At 46.9% G+C, this 13,926-nt stretch overlaps 1 protein-coding gene across 1 annotated transcript in view; it reads right to left on the bottom strand.

Moving 5' to 3' along the window:
• The window catches only part of PPT1 (palmitoyl-protein thioesterase 1), a 30,286-nt gene extending 21,095 nt beyond the window's left edge, over positions 1-9,191 (bottom strand). The window contains exons 1-4 of the mRNA XM_089676691.1: positions 9,046-9,191; positions 8,848-8,957; positions 5,517-5,644; positions 3,806-3,876 (exon numbers count right to left, since the gene is read on the bottom strand). Of these exons, the coding sequence (XP_089532817.1) occupies positions 3,806-3,876; positions 5,517-5,644; positions 8,848-8,957; positions 9,046-9,157 (421 nt within the window). The 5' untranslated portion in view covers positions 9,158-9,191. The remainder of the gene's footprint in view (positions 1-3,805; positions 3,877-5,516; positions 5,645-8,847; positions 8,958-9,045) is intronic.
• Positions 9,192-13,926: the final 4,735 nt, after the last annotated feature.

A 13,926-nucleotide genomic window follows, 5' to 3' on the forward strand; every position in this document is an offset into this window, starting at 1 on the left:
AAGCTTTCCAGATGGTTCCTCACTATAACCAGGTCTTGCCGTAAGTGAGCCTCTGAATCCGCGAAGAGCAGCAAATCGTCCAGATAGGCCACCACTGAAATCCCCCTCAAGCGGATAGAAATCAGTGCCTCCGACAGAACCTTGGTGAATACTCTTGGCGAGGAGGAAAGGCCGAATGGAAGAGCCCTGAACTGCCAGTGTCGAACCCCTTCCTCCCCCCCCACTGCCAACCTGAGGAACCTCTGAGAGGCTTCCGCCACGGGCACGTGCAGGTAGGCGTCCTTCAAGTCTATGGATGCCATGAATGCACCTGGTGGGATTAGGGACCTGATCGTAAAAATGGAATCCATGCGGAACCTCCGGTAACGCACCGACTTGTTCAAGGGTTTCAGGTTCAAAATCAGTCTGAACGCCCCAGACGGCTTTTGAACCACAAACACATGGGAATAAACTCCCTTCCCTCGCTCCGCTACCGGAACCCTGGAGATGACCCCCTGGGACTCCAGAATCTCCAAAGCGCCCACCAGAGCCGCGTCCTTCGTCGGATCCCTTGGACGGGTCGTCACCAAAAAAGTCTCGGGTGGCGGTCTCAGAAATTCCAACCGGTAACCCCTTCGGATGACATCCAAAATGAAGGGGCTGGTGACCACGGCTTCCCACTGTGGGAGGAATGCCGCCAATCTTCCCCCCACAGGAGGAACCAAGTCACCTTGGTTTTTGGGGCTGCTCAGGAGGGCGAAAAATCGCTCCCCCTCTTCCCCTACCTCTCTGTCCCGCCGACCTACCCTGACCAGGCGGTCGCAGGCTCAGCCTCTTTGCCGGGCGGGCCTTCCGTGTCCCCCCCTCCTGCATTTTCCTCTTGAGGGGGAAGGACTTTTTCCTATCAGCTGTCCGGTCCAATAATTCCTCCAACCCCGGGCCGAACAGACAGTCTCCTGTGAGGGGGATGCCGCATAACCTAACTTTTGAAGTGATGTCCCCCTGCCATGTCTTTAGCCACAGCGCCCTTCTGGCTGAATTGGTCAGGGCAGCAGACCTGGCCCCCAATCTCACCGACTCTGCGGAAGCATCCGCAATATACCCCACTCCTTGCAAAAGGGTCTCAAAAGAGGCCAAGATTTTTTCCTTGGGAGAGTCTGCCACAATATGGGCCTGTAATTGCGTAAGCCAATACTCTAAGTTCCTGGCCACCACTGTCGTAGCCATGGCCGGCTTCAGGTTGTACAGGGTCGAGTCCCAGGCCTTCCTAAGGAGAGACTCTGCCCTTCTGTCCAATAAGTCTGGTAAGACCCCCATGTCCTCAAACGCTAGGTCAGTTCTCCTGGTTGTTTGGGAAAAGGCCGCGTCTAGCCTGGGGCTCTTGTTCCAGACCGCCTCCGGGTCTTCCGAAAACGGAAACCTCCTCCTCAATGCTTTTGAGAAGAACGGTTTCCTTTCCGGGTCTTGCCACTCCTTCTTAATCGTGTCTACCAAAATGTCATGCACAGGAAACATTCTGTGCTGGTGCTCCTCCAATCCCTGATACATTTGGTCGTGGAGAGATAAGGCCTTAACCTCCTCCTTAATGTCCAGGGTTTCGTATATAGCCCCCAGGAGCTCATCAACCTCCTCTAGGGTCAACTTATACCGGGAGGGGCCCCTCCCTTCCTCTGAGGGACCCTCACCCGCTGATTCCTCCTCAGACTGGGAGTCCCCCACTGGTTCCTCCCCAGTCATAAGGGGTTCCCGACGACTCACCGAAGCCACCTGGGGGGGGGGGAAGTGTAGGTAATGGGAGGGCAAACCTCTCCATGAGGGACTTGAAGGAGTCGAAGGTGGTAGCCAACTCCTTCACTGACCTAGCTAGGTCCCCCTGTTCCGGCTTCTCCTCCCTCACCAACCCCTGTATACATGGGCCACAAAGAACCTTTCGCCAAGATTCTTTTAAAACTTCCTTACAGGAAGGGCATCTCCGCTTGGGCTCCTGGTGCCTAAGTTTAGCTCGGGCCTTGCCCTGCAAGACACAAAAGAAAAGGGGGGAGGAGGGAAGCCCAATCAGTCCGACACTAAACACCCCCCCCCCCCCCCCCTGCTTCCCGGCAGAGCAACAAGGGCCTGAAAAACCGCAGACCCCTTGCCCTACCTTCTGCTAGGGGCCCACAGGTAGGGGAGGCCTCCACTGAGGCACCTTACCTGCGACTGGCTGGTGCTGGCATCTCCTGGTCCCGGTGCCTCCGACATCCCGAACCGGAGGGTGGTCGCCTGGTGCAGGTCTGTCCCCCAGACCGCTGTGCACCGCACCGCCATATTCGAATTTCGCGCCGCCGTGGTGTGAAGGCCGCGACCGGAAGCGGAAGTCGCGGCCCTGGGCGAAGCCCCGCCCCTTCCGCCGGAAACCGCCGTCTCCCGACGTCCGGCCCGGCAAAGCCCTCAGACCGCCAGCATGGGCAGGAGCGGAACTCCCCCCGATCCTCCCCAGACCTCACCACGGCCACCCCGACACCCCCCCTCGCCGGAGGGGGTCGGGGGGCGAAGAGCAGGTAAGTGCCCTGTCCCGTCCCCCGGGATGCACTCTCACTGCTGGCAGCCTGCCCTGGGAGGATATGCAGCCGGACACTCCGGCCTTCACTCCCGGCTGCGTCGGGCCTCACAGCCGGCTATCCGGCCCTCGGCTCCCCTATCGTCCTCCTGCGCCTCCTCGTGTCTCCCCACCGGAGGAAACACCTGAACTGAGGTCAGAGGGGAGTGGAGCTTTTTTATTGTAGGTGGAGGTGTTTCCTCAGATGGGGAGGAGCCAAGGTCTCTCAGAGTGCTGGCCTGAAAGACGGTAGGGGAAAAAAGGAAGAAGAAGGCGAGCACCTACGTTTGTGTCAAGGTGTTCTAAAGCAGTGAGGACCCTGAGAGCTAGTTCTGCAAACCAGAAAATTCCTCCCACACAAACGAAACTTGGGTATTGTGCCCCTGAAACTGTGGAAATACCAGATAAGGGCAGGGATTCAGAGCTAAGTTGACCATTAAGAAGGCATTACAGAGCAAACTATGCAGGGGTTCGCCATACCTGATTGGAGGAATTTGGGAGCCCATCCCTTTGCCCTTCCCTCTGCTTCTCTGCCTGCTTAATGTCATAGCTTGCTGAAAGACAATAGGTCTGTAATCCTGATATGGAAGTGGCCACTCAGCTCATAGGAGTGTCTGCCAAACCCAGATACCTATGTGACAAGTTGTCCCGCAACACGTGTTCCGATACATGCTGCACACTAATGTTGCCAACGCACGTGTTCACCATCCAGGGGAACCCAAAAAGGCAGACACAAACAATGATGTCATCATGCTCACACGTTCTGGCCAGGGTAATCACTGTTAAACACCATTACGGCAGTGTTCAACGATAGCCTCAGCACCAGAGAACACAGTGGGGACCGCCACACATCCACATATAGAGACACTCACTGCTTCTAATGGCAGCACTGTCTCTGTTCTCGCATGCAGAATCCAAGTACTGTCCCTTTTGGCCTCAGGGCCGTAGGGGACCAATTCAAATTAAGCCTATTCCTTCCCCTGTAGGAGTGTACAACAGACAAGGAAAACAGAAGCAATGCCCACTAAAAGAATCTTCAGGTAGGTTCCGCAGGCATATCCATCCCTCTAAAGACATTAGCAAAAAACTGAGGCTTAGCTGAACTGAGAAGTGTTAGACCCTTTTTTTGGCCTTTATCCAACATAACCCAAATAAACATGAATATGAAGTGCCCTGTGACATACGGTTAAGAAATAGTTGGTTCTTCCTTAAAAATTGGAAGCATAAAGTGAGAAAAAAAAAAAGTACCTTGCTGCTGTCCTCCAACTGAAATGAGGTTCTTCATAGGAGGTGAGGGACATCTCTGGGCAACAGCCCTCCTGAAAGATAATGTACAGAATGTTCTGTCATCTCAAGGTCCTTCTAAGCATGAGCTACTAGGGAACCAATTGAAATTCTATGGATCTAATAGGTTTTTTTCCTTGGTATGACTAAAGCTATACTGATCTGTGTCATAATAACGATTTATATGAATAGGTTTTTTGTTCAGTATTTAGACTGTGATGATAATTGTACAAAAGGGACAGATATACAGCAATAGAGTTCCCGAACACACTAGTGGCACCTGCACACTATCACTACCACTAGATACAAAACACTCCATACTTTTGACTGTATTACAGTGAACTTTTGTAAAAGACAAATAAAACGCTCTTAGGTTACCTTAACACCAGTTAAGCCTTTCTTGAAGGATTTCGTAAGTGTTACTAAACCCAGGACCCTGCATTCACTATATCTGGTCTCCCACAGTACACAGAACATGAAAGTGCAATTATTTTAGTAAACACTAAATATCTTTTCTCATCAGCAGTTACAGCAGATTCCTTTGAGACAGTGTGTGTGCACGAAGCGCATCAGAGAGGAGCGGACATCTTTGTGAGTGATTTTTTACTTTGCCGTTTGTCAGATAGCTCAACGTGGTTGCTAACTTTTAATAAACATACTACACTGTAATACACTGTCTCCGGGCTTGGTTTATGAGCTTCTACTTTAGGAGGGACTCCACCCTTGGATAGACCGCTGACTGGAGATGGGAATTGAGCAGATTTGCCCCTAAGTGTCAGACCGTTCTATGCTGGTTTGCTGCTTGCATCTGGAGGGACCCCACCCCTGGATAGACCTCTGACTGGAGATGGGAATTGAGCAGATTTGCCCCTAAGTGTCAGACCGTTCTATGCTGGTTTGCTACTTGCTTCTGGTGAGTGCATAATGGTGGAGGATTAACACGGAAGTCACTAATATCTATTCTTCGATTGATCACATCACATTTTTCGGGACTATTATATGGTTTAGTTCCCTACTTTGGGACATATCATTGTGTATCACTTATACTTTTGTCATGAAATCTAGCATCACAGTCTGTCCTTTCACACAGTGGAACCTTGTGTGCAGTCATTTGTTGCTAAAGAGACTTCAACACCTTTGCCACTATGAACAGGAGCACTGACTGTCATTTACAGCATCCTCTGCCTGCAGATCATTCTGCTTAGGAGTACTTTTGTTCCATTTTATATTCTGCACCTAGCCCTGACGAAGGTGGATTGTGTGGACCCCGAAACGTGTTGCTGTCTTTTGCTCTGCTTGCCTGAACCAGGTAAACAATAATACCTTTGGATTCCTAAGAATTTTTTTTTTTATTTGGTGCTCTCTTTGACCTACTATTGACAAAATTTGGCAGACATCTGTCGCACAGACAGGAGTTAGTATCCCAGTCCACCCAAAGCAGCTCATATCTACAGGTATCTTAAGACCTGACCAATTTTCCAATTCCTTCTATTCTATAGACTGGGGAAAACATTTGATATATCAAGTTAAAACAAAAAAAGGCTACTTTTCAACTGGTGATGCTAGACCTAGGTGGTCCTTATCTTGGTCAATAAAAGGCATATGTATCACATACATTAGTTTTGATTTTATTTACATCTAATATGAAAGGTTTCCAGCTACAGGAAATACTTACAAGAACTGTCCACCCTGGGAGAAGCCCATGCTGTTGTAGCCCTGCTGAAGATTTGGGTCTTTTGCAAGCTGATCACAAACAATGTCAACCTGCTTATTTACATTTAGGAAAAAGCTATTCTCCATGTCCTGGGGAAAAAAAAAGTAATAAAGAAATAAAAAAAATTGCACAGTCATGTGAAAAATTAGGTATAGCCCATGGCAACTGTTGACCTTTTCAACACATTTGAACAGGCACACAGACTTTTAGTCAAACAGTGGCTACAGATAAATATGATATACTTGACTAAGAACACAAGAAAAATTAGCTTTTTCAATCATTTATTCACCAAAATATAAATAGTTGTAATGGTGTGGTAAAAAGTAAGTATTGCTTAGTAGCAGAAATCACTGCTTGTAGACATTTTGTATAACTGCTGACCAGTCTCAACATTTTTTAATCACTTTTCTATGTAAACTTTCTTTAGTTGCAAGATATTTGGGGGTTTCCTTGCATGAACTGCCCTTTTCAAAGTCCACAAAAAAAAAAAAAAAAAAAAAAATCAATGGGAATCAAATCAGGGCTTTGAACAGGGCAGTCCTTAACTCTCCATTTCTTGGTGGATTTGATTGACTCGTATCATTATTTTGTTTAACCAGTTCCGCTATTTGGAGCTGCTATTGCAGCCATTAGCTTATGCTATGTTTGCACAGCCAACTCCCAGCTTCAAAGTGAAAGTGATGTATGAGCTATATAACTACCAATTACTTTCACAGAGCGGGGAGACACTGACAGGGTGGTGCAACCCATCCCCCACGGTTCCCAGGCTCTCCCAATCTTACCAAAAGCCAGGGACCACAACCGCTGGCTCCAGGATGGACAGCTGTGTGAGAGCAAGGCAAATCCATGCCTCAATCTCACCTGTAAACTAAAAGCATAACTGATAATGATTTCACATTTTTTCCTAAGAGGTACAGCCAGGGGACACAACTAAGGCCCCTTTCACACGAGGCAGACTGCGGTTGTGATCCACATGCAAAGCAAGGGATCTGTCCGTTGATCCCTGCTGAGCAGCTGGATGACAGCTTCGTGTCCACTCTGCACAAGACCACTCTCCTCTTTGGGCAATTGGATGTAGACAGACCACCTGTCATCCAATCCAACCTGCTGGACGGAAGGGGAATGGATCCCCATCCATCTTTTTGGCAGATCGGATTAGATTGGATATAGGCAGGTGTAAATGGACATGTGTCTATAGAGGAGAACATTGGTTCTGATGGGGTCTGCCCGAAAAATGGATAGGCGGACCCAATCCGAATGTCCATTAGACCCCCAATATCTCCATAAAGAATACACCTGCCCAATGCCATCACATGGGGATTTACAACCCTTTGTGATAGCAATCAAGTAAAAACAGACAATAGAAAAAAAGAAAGTGGTGTTTACTACCATTTTAAGTTTCTGCATCGAATAGGGAAGGATAACAATTTAGGTCTGGTTTTTATTTCTGTGAAAAGGGATATGGGGTGTCGCTGAGGGAGTTTTTGCTGTTTTCATATCTGTCACTGAGATTATATTTCCTTATATAAACTGCATGTTTGATAAAGAAGGATCTCTAGTAGGATATACGATAGTATTTCTAGATTTAATTTGTAATATATTGATTTTAGTGTTTTTATTTTGGAATGGAAAATAAACTATCCTAGGTCTTACTGCTACATGTGTGCACCTTTAAATCCTTTCTACTAAAATTATTTCTGGACTAGGCCTTTTTCCTACTTTGACAGGAGTGAGGAGATCTCTCTCCAATAGGGATGGAAACAGCAATAAAAATCTGACATTTTAACGTTCACCTTTGGAACATGTCACATTTTTCCACCCATTTTTAGGGTGGACCATGTAACATGTTCCCATAGCCGCAGCCATGACCCCCTCCCTCTGACAGATTGTGCAGGAAGACTTCTCCCTGTACTGTCAGCTTTGAAAACCATGTGGCCGTGCGGGGCTCCACCCACATGGCTGCGTCACTCATTCACAGTCTTCTGTGAATGATGCCTACATGTCCCGGCAGCCTTAGCGGCTGTGGGCTTGTAGTTTTCAATGAACTACCACAGTGCTGTGGAGCTCCATGGTAGTTCATTGAAGCTTCCTTTCGGAATATCTGCTTGCTTGTACATCCCGTATGGCTAGCAGATATTCTGACAGGTCTGCAGAAGACCTGCATGGCACCAGCGATCTACTGATCGCTGGTGACATGCTTTACAGGCTCCTTTGGATAAAAAATAATAAATTTAAATATTTTTACCTGAAAAAAAAAAAATGTGCATTATTTTTGTCCAAAAGGTGAACTTATCCTTTAACTTTACCTCTCTGTATTCAAAAGCAAAATACATTTTTTTTCCTGAAGCTGGCCTTTAAATCTGGACTAAACCCTCCTATCCTTTACCACCAGGGAAGCTGTCATCTTTGCAGCTGTTTGATCTACAGTTGCAATGGTGCTGCACATGTGACTAGTTACGATACCAGCCATTTGACAGTTCACTCGAGAGCGCAAGCAACTGTGACTATTATCATCTGCAACATGCCTTGAATGTAACTGTTTTGGGAAACTATTAAAGTGACGGGTTTAGTTCCTTTCACATGGGCAATCTGATCAGGTCTGCCTGTCAGTTTTTCAGGTGGACCCAATTGAAAGGTCCATGCATTCCTATGTACAGACGGGTGTAAATGGACTTGTGTGTTTATACCCAGCTACCTCCAGGTCTGATTGGGTCCAGAAAAAAAAAAAAAAAAAAAAGGAATAAGAAGGGGATCTGTTCTCTTCCATTTGGGTGGACTGGATTGGAGGGCAGTCGGGTGTAAATGGACAGCAGAGTCAATTTACTCTTAGCCAGCTATAGAGCACATTGGGCTCTGTCCATGTCCACTCTGTATAAACTGAATGAACAGGGACCTGTCATCTCCCATTCTGCTCTGATCAGCAGATAGATCCCTTGCTGATTGCAATGGAATCTGTCCCGTGTGAAAGGGGCCTAACACAACAGAGGTTCTCAGTTAAAGGAGCAACGTTTAAATGCTCTGCAATAAATGTGTTTTATGTAACAGGCATCACATTTTGTCATTTCCAGCCCAATGTGAACAGCAAGAAGGAAGCAGAAATAACACAGTATGTTGTATATCATATAGCAGCTGGTCATTTGTTCACATAAAATGTGAGCACTATTGGGTGGCTCTCAGTAGGTAGTATGTGCATACAGATCTAGACTAGAGGAAAGTCCCTCCATTGCTGACATCACACACAGCCTGAGCCCTGCAGTCTCCTCCACATGACATAATACAATGTTACACTCACCTGCACTATGTTGTCTCCTATCTTCAGGGACAGCACGTAGATTCCAGGGATCTGCTGCTCCACCAGCTTCTTTATACCGCCCATGCTGAGGGGGTTACAGCAGGAGTCTCCTGGATCAGATACAACAGAGCAGAGGATGACTGCACCTTGTACTACACTACGGTGACCACAGCCTCCCCCGACTACTACCCTCCTTACCCATCCCATGCCAGATAACGAGCGGCACCGGGGCCTCAGCCTTGTCCACAACAACGTCCCCGCACACAGCGACCATCCACAACCCGCACACAGCAAACTTCACAAACTCCATGGCAGTGCGAGTGACACTTCCTGGTATGGTCACATGACAACGTGTCAGCTGACTCTTAGCCCTGATTCTGCCCATGTGACCTGCAGAGGAGAAAGGAACTGGGGGAGGGGGCGGGGCTGCGGGGAGAGAGAGAGATTGGAGTTCCCAGTAACACAACTCACGTGCTTCTATTTAACAGGCCTGCTCTGTATCATTGCTGTCACTATACAATCTGATCGTACAACTTCCAAGAGGCCGATCACTTACTATGCAATCTGATCGTACGACTTCCAAGAGGCCGATCACTTACTATGCAATCTGATCGTACGACTTCCAAGAGGCCGATCACTTACTATGCAATCTGATCGTACGACTTCCAAGAGGCCGATCACTTACTATGCAATCTGATCGTACGACTTCCAAGAGGCCGATCACTTACTATGCAATCTGATCGTACGACTTCCAAGAGGCCGATCACTTACTATGCAATCTGATCGTACGACTTCCACGAGGCCGATCACACACTATGCAATCTGATCGTACGACTTCCACGAGGCCGGTCACACACTATGCAATCTGATCGTAGGACTTCCACGAGGCCGATCATTTACTATGCAATCTGATCGTACGACTTCCACGAAGCCGATCACACACTATGCAATCTGATCGTACGACTTTCACGAGGCCGATCACACACTATGCAAGCTGATCGTACGACTTCCACGAGGCCGATCACACACTATGCAATCTGATCGTACGACTTCCACGAGGCCGTTCACACACTATGCAATCTGATCGTACGACTTCGACGAGGCGATCACACACTATGCAATCCGATCGTACGACTTCCACGAGGCCGATCACACACTATGCAATCCGATCGTACGACTTCCAAGAGGCCGATCACTTACTATGCAATCTGATCGTACGACTTCCAAGAGGCCGATCACTTACTATGCAATCTGATCGTTCGACTTCCACGAGGCCGAGCACACACTATGCAATCTGATCGTACGACTTCCACGAGGCCGATCACACACTATGCAAGCTGATCGTACGACTTCCACGAGGCCGATCATTTACTATGCAATCTGATCGTACGACTTCCACGAAGCCGATCACACACTATGCAATCTGATCGTACGACTTCCACGAGGCCGATCACACACTATGCAAGCTGATCGTACGACTTCCACGAGGCCGATCACACACTATGCAATCTGATCGTACGACTTCCACGAGGCCGATCACACACTATGCAATCTGATCGTACGACTTCCACGAGGCCGATCACACACTATGCAATCCGATCGTACGACTTCCACGAGGCGATCACACACTATGCAATCCGATCGTACGACTTCCACGAGGCCGATCACACACTATGCAATCCGATCGTACGACTTCCACGAGGCCGATCACACACTATGCAATCCGATCGTACGACTTCCACGAGGCCGATCACACACTATGCAATCCGATCGTACGACTTTCACGAGGCCGATCACACACTATGCAATCCGATCGTACGACTTCCACGAGGCCGATCACACACTATGCAATCCGATCGTACGACTTCCACGAGGCCGATCACACACTATGCAATCCGATCGTACGACTTCCGCGAGGCCGATCACGCACTATGCAATCCGATCATACGACTTCCACGAGGCCGAGCACACACTAAGCAATCTGATTGTACAATTTACTTAAAGTGTTACTAAACCCAGGACCCTGTATTCACTATATCTGGTCTCCCACAGTACACACAACATGGAAGTGCAATTATTTTAGTAAATATAAACTGCTAAATACCTTTTCTCATCAGCAGTTAGATCAGTCTTGTGACTTCTATCAGTGTTCAGCTGAGCACTGGTTAAAGCTTGTAGGAGGAGTTTTCTTTCTGCTCTAGGAGGATGCAGGACCCCTGACCTCTGTCTGGACAGTGCCAATTGGCCCTGTGCTGATCACATGCACTCTCCCAAGAAAAAAAAACCCTCTTTAGCAATACACACAAAACTGAGTACTGAGCAATGTCTTCCATAGGTTCACACCAACAGCTACTTTCACACTGATCTGCCACAAAAACACAGCAAAAACAAATAGGCGCTTTCTGAGCATTTTTAAAGGACACATGAATTAAAAACTGCACCAAAAATGTTTCTCAGAGACGTTTTAAGGCGCTCTTCAGACGTTTTTAAGGTGCTTTTTAGGCATTTTGGGGCCTTTTTTTTAACTCCCCAAACATGCCCCAAAGATGCTGCAAGCAGGAGTTTTTACACCGCACCGCAACTGCAATGCCTCAGTGTGAAAACATACATAGATATACATTCACATACATAGGGAAGCATTTTTCTTGAGCTTTTCCAGTGCTTTTTTTTTACGCAAAAACACTTCAATAACTCCTCAGTGTGAAAGTAGCCTAAGCATTTTCCACAGTGTTTTACAGAAATGCAGTACAGTCCATTTAACATGATTTCCTATGGGACACCACATTTCTGCATTTTCACCCGGTGCGTTTTTTGGAAAGGGTCAGGGATGTTTTTTAAATGCAAAAAGTTGCATTTTTGGTTCTATAGACTTCAATGGGAATGCTGCAGAGAAGCATGTAGTGCATTTTTGCTGTGTTTTTAACACATTTGTGATGCATTTTTTATGCATTTTTTTTATGTGTTTTGCGTTTTATACCTGCCTAGCAACAAGAAAATAAATAAATAATAACCGCAAAACACTTCAAAAACGCACTACAGAAATGGATCAAATGAAAACTGCACACCTAGCCACCATTAACTATGTAGTACAAGGGCCTGTCTATATTGAACATCAATTGAATGGATTTTTCCTCACATTTATTTATTACAGGTACTTATATAGTGCTATCAATTTATGCAGCACTTTGCATATATATTGTACATTCACATCAGTCCCTAACCCTCAAGGGGTGTACAATCTAATGTTCCTAACTTACATTCATATATACACATACTAGGGACAATTTAGACAGGATTCAATTAACCTACTAGCATGTCTTTGGAGTGTGGGAGGAAACCAGTGTACCCAGAGGAAACCCACACAGTCAGAACATGCAAACTCCTGGCAGGAGGTGCCATGGCTGGGATTTGAACCAATGACCCTGGTACTGCCAGGCGGAAGTGCTAACCATTTAGCCACTGTGTTGCTCTACATCATTTATATCAAATCAGGCAGGCCCTTGTACTACATAGTTGATGGTAGATCAAAAGAAGATTGTACAAATTATGATCACTTGTAGAGCTACTAAAACTATGTAATATGAGGATAAACATAAGCAATCTTTTCCATTAGTATCCAATCAGGCAGACTCCTGCACTACATAGTTGATGGTGGATCTAAAGGAGATCGTACAGATTTTATAGTGTATGGTCAGCCTTAAAGTAGATGAAAACCCATTAAAGTCACTAAAATCTCATATAACATTTAAAAAAGTTGTCCAAAATTCAGATACTGTATTAACCGCTTCCCGACCGCCCAATAGCAGAAACACTGTTACAGGGCGGCACGTATATATATATATATGTGATTTTGCATTTCTGGGTAGGGAGCATCCATGAGCTACGCACGCACACTACCCACGCCGCGGCTGTCCATCACCGGGTCCCAGCCGGTAATTATCCGCCGGCACCTGGTAATTACCGAGCATTTCCAACAGGGAGGAAGATTGTTTTGTTTACAAACAGCTTTCCTCCGTCAGCTCCGGCACACTGCTCGGGATGGCTGTGCTCAGTACAGTGAAGCACCCTGCCCCCTAGTAAAACACTCCCTGCATATAGCTAACCCTTTGATCACCTCTCAAGTTAACCCCTCCTTGCCCAATTCCATTAGTACAGTGTCAGTGCTTTTTGTTAGCACTGATCACTGTATTGGTGTCACTGGGGATGTCAGTGACACCAAGTTAGTTCCCTCCAGTGTCAGAATGTCCGCCACAGTCCCGCTAAAAGTCACTGATCGCTGCCATTACTTGTAGAAAAAAAAATCCCAGTATCTTCTCCTAGATTGTAAACTCCAAGGAGCAGGGCCCTCCTAACCCTCTTGTATTGAACTGTATTGTTGTTGTATTGTCTCCCGTTATATTGTAAAGCTGAGCAAACTGTTGGCGCTATATAAATCCTGTATAATAATAATCTGTTCCACCATTTATAAACGCCATAACTTTCACATAAACCAATTCATTTACACATATTGGGATTTTTTTTTAGCAAAGACATGTCGCAGAATACATTTTGGCCTAAATTTTTGACAAAGTTTGATTTTTAAAATTATTTTACTGGACATGTTTAACCGCCTCCCGCCCACCATATAGTAATATGACGGACGCAAGATGGTTATCTCGTTCTGGGAGGACGTCATGTGACGTCCTCCCATTCTCACCGCGCGTGCGCGGCTCCCGGAGCGTGCAGTGCGGTGATCGGCGGTGCGCTGTGTCTTTCGGACACAGCGGATCACCAATCCACGGAAAGAGCAGAAGACGTCGGCTCAGTCATGTGATAAGCTGTGTCCAATCACAGCTGATCACATGTAAACAGGGAAATGCTGGTTATCTGCATTTCTCTCCCCACAAGCTGTCACGCTGACAGCTCAAGAGGAGAGGAGAGCCGGTAATCAGCATTCCTCGGAGGGGACATGTACACAGATCATCAGAGCACTGATGATCAGTGTGCCCTGATGATCTGTGTAGCCCCAGCAGCGCACCCGTCAGTGTCCATCAGTGCCAGCTCTCAGTGCTCATCCATGCCACCTGCCAGTGCCAATCA

Source organism: Staurois parvus, unplaced genomic scaffold, assembly GCF_062004578.1.
Source record: "Staurois parvus isolate SC_StPar_1 unplaced genomic scaffold, SC_StPar_1.0 ptg000172l, whole genome shotgun sequence".
Lineage (NCBI taxonomy): Eukaryota > Metazoa > Chordata > Amphibia > Anura > Ranidae > Staurois > Staurois parvus.